The sequence below is a fragment of the Saccostrea cucullata genome, unplaced genomic scaffold (genome assembly GCF_032062105.1).
Source record: "Saccostrea cucullata isolate Sc308-1 unplaced genomic scaffold, CSIRO_AGI_Scuc_v1 ctg8566, whole genome shotgun sequence".
NCBI lineage: Eukaryota > Metazoa > Mollusca > Bivalvia > Ostreida > Ostreidae > Saccostrea > Saccostrea cuccullata.
Window position 1 is genome coordinate 2,574 of NW_026932987.1, and position 8,025 is coordinate 10,598.

Sequence of the window (8,025 nt, forward strand, 5' to 3'; positions counted from 1 at the left end):
TTAAACCTGAATTTTTAAAATGTGAGCAGATAAATTAATATTTGACGTTATTTTGTTCTGTGTTTGAATGTGCCAAATATTTCCTCTAGGTGTTACATGTATTCGTTTAAATTTTGGGGCGTTTTAATTACATTTGTACATGACATTTTATTCAATTAATTTAGATGCAAAAAACGACAACAATAACTTTATTTCACCATACAATATACCGAGTAGGGACCTTCCTTAACAAAGAATATGTAAAAACAGAATAACTTCTTCAAACTGACTATACGTAAAATTTCAGTAAATCAAACCATAGTTTTTCCTTTTCCCTTCTCGTCTTAGCCACTGCTTTTCGGATCTTACAGTTTTCCGGTTCTGGTTTTGGTTTTTCTTTTAATTTGGGGGAAGGGGGTCCCTACTTCTCATCATAGTTATTTCCTTTGCTTTCTGTTTCAATGGACCTCCTTTCATAATTTCATTAGATTGGCATCAGCTGTTGGAAGCGTGCTTCCCTCTCCCTTGATTTGCTTTTCTCCATAATTAGTACTACAAGAAGCACAAGACACGTAGGAATATTTCCCTGGATTCAGTTCATGACCGTTAAAGGAGAGGAAGGGCCTAAAAACTGTATTATTCTACAAATTACTTTTTCAGTTACCTGTAATACCAATGAAATATCTTTAATTGCTAGCACACATCGATACAAGCTTTTATCAATTTACAAAACTCAGCTCATTCGTACATCTGTACGTCAATTCGATATATCCCTTTGACCTTGAAAGACACTTCAGTGTCTGACAGTTATGTTTTATATTTGGGTACTTACAACAAAATGACGTTAATGGCAAACAAACAACAATTAGATTATAAGATAAATGTAAACGCAACAATTTTTCTATCGTTAACATTTCCCTTAAATATTTGAGGAAAAAAGGTGCGAAGAACTATGATCAACGTACCTTAAAATTGACAAGCAAATAAAAAAATGTTCAAATCCAAAAATAAGTCTTAAAAATTTGATGGTGATTCAAACTTTCTTTCACAACCAAATCCTATTAAATTAATACATTACCATAAACAATGATTTCAGTACTGGCATACTATAACAAAACTTTAGTGGAGAGGGGAAACGCCATTCAAAGACCATTAGAAAAATAATGGAAGGGACAGTATCCCCTCCCCCTGATACAACGTACTGGTTATATGTTTTAAAATTGTTCTGATAAGGTGATTTGATACGACTATATTAATTCCATCGTTTCAATCATTAAAGCTTATCCGTGTCCGAGTTACGACACTCTGTTGGGTGAAATCAAGAGATCTTCTGACTACATTTAACCAAATGACACATTGACTGCCATCGGTGACAATTTCGTGGGGGAGAAATGGTACAGAATAAACAGTACTGTGGGTAACGACATCGTCTGGAGATGTCCAAATATCGTTAAACTTTACTTGCTTAGAATTAATGTACGAATGAATTCTCTTAGGATTGATTGATTAATTGTATATTGTTTAACGTCCCTCTCTAGAATTTTTCACTCATATGGAGACGCGACTACTTGTCGGTGGAGAGCTGAAAATTTTGTCCTATGCTTGCCACTCAGAGCCATTGAGCAGGGAGGGATCTTTTTCGTGCCAGCACCTACTGCGACACGGGACTTCGGTTTATACGGTCTCATCCCACAGTGGGATTCAAACCCGGGACGTAAGGATCAACTCCTTAATTCGCGACTCTAGAGCATACGCTCTAACCACTGCGCTACGCGGTTCTCTTATGAACGCTGCCTCTTGTTACTGAGGGTAAAGTGCATTGGATGGTATGTCAAATTGGTATTTCTAGATGTTGTGAGACTTCCCTTCCCATAATAATTCGTAATTGTAAGACATGTTACGTTTACTTTCTCAGAAAACTGTCTGGATGTCCTGTTTCTTACTGCTTTGTTGATTATTTGTTTCAAACAGTACAAGATGTGTACAATCTGCACAAAATTGTCTTATCAAATAGCCAAAATTTTATTGATACTTGTATATCATATATATGGCACGCCAAATTCACAAAACTGAGCAAATCATAGTTTCACAATCGATAAACTAGGTTTATCGGTTGTAATCTATAGTTTACGGACTGTAAACTATAGTTAACAACGTTAATCTATATTTTACATCTGTAAACTATAGTTAACGCGATAATCTATGTTTCACAACCGTAAACTATACTTAACACCGAAAACAATCATTTGCGATTGCAAAACATAGATTATCTGATAAATACAGTTTCACGATTTGTAAACTATAGTTTACAAACCGTTAACTATAGTTAACGATCTGATAAATATAGTTTCACGATTTGTGAAACTATGATTAACAACTCTTTACTATAGTTTACGATTGTAAACCATAGTTTACAAACGTGAATCTATGTTTCTCAACAAAATCTATTGTTAACGCTTATTTTAGACAGATAAACATATTAGCATTCGTAAACTATAGTTAACAACCGTTAAATATAGTTTTACAGATGAAAACTATACTTAACGAATCGTTAACTATAGTTTACGGTTTGTGAACTATAGTTTACAGTCGATAAACCTAGTTTATCAATTGTGAAACTAGGTTTAGCTCATTTTTGTGAATTTGGCGTGCCATACATATATACTTATGAGATTATGGAGAAAAAAGAAAGATCTGTAAAATGATTCGTTACATGTACGCAGCATCTAAATTTAAAACCCTTAACACTAGAATTAACGGTAAAAACAACAGATTTCTACACTTTAAAAAGTACTCTGTGACCTGGCTTGTTACGCGCCTTTGTGAAATCAGAGTTTTAAAAGAATGCATTTTATTTGAAAATAAGGCGTGATTTTATGCAGAATAGAAGAACATTTATTTTTAATTTCACTCTCCTTTGAGAAAATATAATACTTTAAAAAAATTCATTAAAAAAACTTTTATTTCTAATTAGTATTTTTATACCATCCACTCCCAAAACACACCATTCATCTAAAAGATCGAGTTTAACTTTGCAATTGCGCATTAATGAAAGTCTGGCCATGGATAAAATTAGTAAGGGCGTATTTACATGTAATAACATTGATAAGAAATTGAAAATTGTAAATTGTGTGGCTATGTAACTAAGAGAGGGCTAAAGCGATCAAAGGGAATAAAAATCTTTACATGGTGTCATAGTTAAAGTTAAATAGAGAGGGCCTTCATTAAAAATCATAACAGTGCTTAGTGCAATGCAGACTTTTTTTGGATTGGGAAAAAGTTTGTCATGAGTAATCCTTATTTTGTTAGAGTGTTGTTGGAGTTATAGCAGTAGTAGTCATATTGTCTATAATAGGCAATTTTATTTGGACTCGTTTGTATGCGATCATTCTCTCTGTTATACTCATTTAATTTAAAGGGGCATTGACACAGTTTCAACTGAATTTTTTTTACCAATTTAAATTTTTACAATTCATAACTAAGGCAATTCTAATGATCAGCAAAAATTTTAACATCATTTGTTAATTTACAAAGGAGATATAGGACTGAAAATCCTTAATAATGTAAACAAGGCTCGTGCTTTGTTTTGTTTACATTTAGAAAATATCATGTTTAAAACAAACGACATTCAGCAAACATCAGCAAACAAAAATGTCTGATTGTATTCAGAAGTAACTTCTTTATTGAAAAAATCTGCTTTGTCGAACACATATTAGAATGTTTAACCTATGAAAAAAATAAAACATGGCTCGGGCCTTGTTTACATAACAAAGGTTTGGAGCTCTAAATCTGTCTTGTAACTTGACAACTAAAATTCAAAAATTTGCTGATCATTAGGAATACCTTAGTTAAGTATTCGTAAACATAAAAAAGGGTATGAAAATTTTTGACTGAAACTGCATGTGTCCAAGCCCCTTTAAGAGATTCATATGTAAAAGAATGTACAATCTATTCTTGCACGTTTCGAAAAGTATAATTCTAAAATAATTCGGTTTAAATGTAAAACACTGAAGTATCTTTACTGCATCATAGCATTTTAATTGAATTATAAAAGATAAAAAGAACATAATATGTGAAGTACAAACTGAAATATTTCCGTAATTACATACCGGCTAAGTAGCAAGTTTGCTCTTTGGTTATTTACTTAAACAAGAACCTTATCATGTAGAACTGAGAATACAAGTTTGACTTTTCCTTATGTTTAATCTTTGTTGTGCAGCATATCATCCGATATTTATGTATTAGGACGCATTTGTTTGCATTCCCTCCTGTTTAACTTGACAAAAATTTCATAAATGATGCATAAGAGTACTTATTCATTTGGTCACATATATTAAAAAATCTAATGCAATTGTTTTGTTAAACACATTTTGATTGGATAATTTACCATTCTTTAAGTTACCATAGAGGGAAGTTGGTTGCATTTTTTAAACTTTATTCAGACGGAAGTCATTCAAGAGCAGTACCATAATATTGCGAAAAATCCGTCGACATGACTTCTCTAATTTCAGTGCTATCGTAGCCAAGCGCAGCCATTGTTGCCGTTATGGAGCCAACACTCGTACCGGCAAATCTTATTATCTTTTTCATAATGCCAACTTCCTCTAATGCCTGAGAGATATATAAATATAAATAATTGAAATTTAGAAATGAAATACAAGGCTTGTAATATTCCTGTATGGTATAATTCAAATATTAAGGTAGAAAATAAAAGTATTTTTATAGAAAATTGGTATTAAAATGGAGTTAAAAATATTGGAGATTTTTTGTCAGAAGATTGCAATTTTTTTTATCAAAATCTGCCTTCCAAGAAAAATTCAGTATTTCCAGTGTTGGCTTAATGCAATATAATAGTACTGTTTCTGCTATTTCTAAATTTATAAAGAATATGTCAATAGATAGAATGTATTTGAGAAAACATTGTCATCCAAATTTACCATTTTATTTTGAAAATATTTTTCACTATGAAAAATGTACAATGAGTTTACAACTATATAAACAAAAATGATATAATTCCTAGAGCAATTCTAAAGTAGAATCAATACTTTTCTCCCTTTGGATTGACAGATATTTGTATAAAAGATGTTTTTAAAGTTTGTATAAAGACTACTTCTGATTCTTCTGTACAGTGGTTACAATATAGAATTTTACATAGGATCCTCCCTGTAGATTCTTATCTTAAGAAAATCAATATAAAAACTTCTGATTTTTGTAAGTTTTATGCCCAAGAAACTGAAACTGTACTGCATGTATTTGTTCATTGTGACCATATTATATCTTTATGGAGGAACAACATATATACAGAACAATTTTTGCATTTAATTTAGAAATATATCTTAGGTGAAATACCACTTACTGAAGATAATAGAATTGAAAATTTTATGAAATTATACACAAAACAAGATATTTTTTCATGTTTATTACAACCAAAAATACCTTCATTTTTAGGTCACCTGAGTAAACTCAGGTGACCTATTGCTATCTGTTTTCGTCCGTCGTCGTGCGTCGTCCGTCGTGCGTTAACATTTGAACATTTTCAGCTTTTTTTCTGCAACCACTGAACCAATTTTAACCAAGTTTGACACAAAGCATTTATGGGTAAAGGGGAACAACAATTGTGAATTTAGGGCCAACCACTAAAATTAATATATAACATCAAAAAAATGATATAATTGAGTCTCTACCAAAATTGTGAAATTCATGGCCCTGGGGTCAATTACGGCGGGGCTAAATAAGTTTATAGTGAAAATGCATTATTTCTTTGAAAATCTTCTTCTCTGCTCCTGTGTATTAAATAAACCAACTAAGTGCATAGTTATAATGAGCAAGAGTGCTTTTACCAAAATTGTGAATTTTATGGCCCCAGGGTCAGGGGTTCTGGTGCTAGGGCGGGGCTTTATAGATTATATATTTAAAATACATGAATATCTTCTTCTCTTTGTATTAAATATAAAAGAGGGCTCTTTTGATTATATATTTCAAAGTTTGATATTAAATAAAACTAACTAAGTGCATAGTTATGATCTGAGTGTTAAATATTCATTTTAATTTTGCTGTTATTTTAATTTAATTCTGTATGTAATACAATGGATAATAAAAATATGCAAAAAAACATGAAATGATTGGGTTAAAAGAAATCTTGTATCATTATACTTGAACAAAAATACTTATGTCTTGTCATAAATTTTGAATTTACCGCATCTGGCTTAGAACATGAATCAAATTCAATAACTGGAAAGTTGTTGCACAGTAAAATTTAATATTGAAAGATGCATATCATCTGAAAATGAAAAAATTTGAAAGATGCATATCTTCAACAATTCAAATCTACATTATTTTATCAAAAAATTTCGCAAATTATGTGTCAGACTTTTGATTTTAGTTTGCATGATAGAGACATCGTTTCACTGCGTTTCTTGTGTTCCTAAATACAGTATATAACAGTAATACAATGGATTACATGATTGGGTTAAAAGAAATCTTGTGTCATTATACTTCATTTATGTGCTCATATACCACAAAAAGCAATTTAACATAAATGTCAAATATTTCACCTTCAATGCACCAGGATATGCAATTCCTTTTGCTCCACCTCCCTCGAAGATGAGATTTTCAAAAGGATACTGATCGAGGTATTCTTTGGGGTCGATGGTTTGTGCAAGCTTGTCGAAATCACTTAATTCTTAAATGATAAAAAATAGTAATCAAAGAAACATTCACATATCCTTTTCAGACACATAATTGTTTTAAAAATTATGTGTCTAGTTAAAACTTGATGATATGTTACATGTACATATATGTTTCCCTTTCTGTTACCTCCGTCAATTTCATCGAGTCCATCGGTCTCATCTTCGCTGTCACTGACCTCCCGTTGCAGGACCTCATCAATATATTCACTTTTGGGGTCGACCCTGACTTCATCACTTCCTTCTTTGGATACTTCTGTTCCCATTCTTGAAATAGAAATTTAAGAAGCCATACTTAAGCTGACCGTACAATCAAAGTAATTTGTGAATTGATTCAATTATTTCTCTGCGATAACTCTATCAATCAAGAGATGTTTTCCAAATCTAAAAAATCTGATGTATTATATTTTTGACACATGTATCATGTTTCAATTGCATTTTCAGTGCAATGTTGTAAATAAATTCATCGTAGTATCTTTTAATCTATATGTACAGAATGTTAAAACGGCACAAAATACTTTTGATAAGAAATACCTGAATCATTTACATTTGTTTTTGATATACTTTTCTTACAAAACTATCGATTGAGAAGTGACAAACTTACAATTACGAGGGTTGATCCAAAAGTAATGTCACAACTTTGATAAAATTGCTTTGAATCAACGTAAAACAACAAAATTATACATGATGAAAACTTTATTTATTTCAAATCAGATCTGAAAAATTCAAAGGAATATGATGTATACTTTCCAAAATATCGTATTTCAACTAAATTTTAAGTGTAATGGCTGCAAGTCATAAATACACCCGATTATGTAAATAATCTAAAGTACAATAAAATGACTATAATTGTTAAAGTGATAAAATCTAGTGTTTTAATACATAATAAATAAAAATGTTTTACACTTATCACTCATTATTTTCTCGCTCAAACTTAGAAATGATAAACTTTGTCGCTGATACATTTATGCAGAGACACTTTAAATGTATGTGAAATTTAAAATAATTTCGATTTCATAAAACATGTAATTTTTACTTACTTTGATGACGTACAAATATTAACTTTTTAAATACCGTTTCTAAAATGAAAATCGCTGCAAGAAAATATTTCAATTTCAAGCTTCGAATTCTTTTTGAGACTTTTTATATGAAATTATAAATTAAACAGTTTCCTTCCTGGTTAATAATCGGATATCCTTAAAAGGAAATTTTACCGATAACATGTTTTTTCTAGTGTTTTTCTTTCTGTCTAGGCTATGTTGGATATGTAATTGGCCTTTTAACGTAAATGTATGTACCTCATACTTGTAATAGCAATCAAAACGATAAAGCTATAAAAGGTTGGAATGGTGCATGACTA

At 31.0% G+C, this 8,025-nt stretch overlaps 1 protein-coding gene across 1 annotated transcript; it reads right to left on the reverse strand.

Moving 5' to 3' along the window:
* Nucleotides 1-4,428: 4,428 nt before the first annotated feature.
* LOC134236796 (uncharacterized) lies at nt 4,429-7,762 on the reverse strand. Its single transcript, XM_062718936.1, has 4 exons — nt 7,706-7,762; nt 6,796-6,932; nt 6,534-6,661; nt 4,429-4,590 (listed from the first exon to the last, which is right to left on the reverse strand). The coding sequence occupies exons 2-4, from the start codon at nt 6,929-6,931 to the stop codon at nt 4,429-4,431; spliced, it is 426 nt and encodes a 141-aa protein (XP_062574920.1). The 5' UTR covers nt 6,932; nt 7,706-7,762.
* Nucleotides 7,763-8,025: the final 263 nt, after the last annotated feature.

Excerpts from the sequence above, each read along its gene's own strand:
- LOC134236796 (XM_062718936.1), bottom strand. The coding sequence starts at position 6,931 with ATGGGAACAGAAGTATCCAAAGAAGGAAGTGATGAAGTCAGGGTCGAC. Across the intron at positions 6,662-6,795 it reads ACTCGATGAAATTGACGGAG|AATTAAGTGATTTCGACAAG; the intron begins GTAACAGAAAGG and ends TTATCATTTAAG. Across the intron at positions 4,591-6,533 it reads CATATCCTGGTGCATTGAAG|GCATTAGAGGAAGTTGGCAT; the intron begins GTGAAATATTTG and ends TATATCTCTCAG.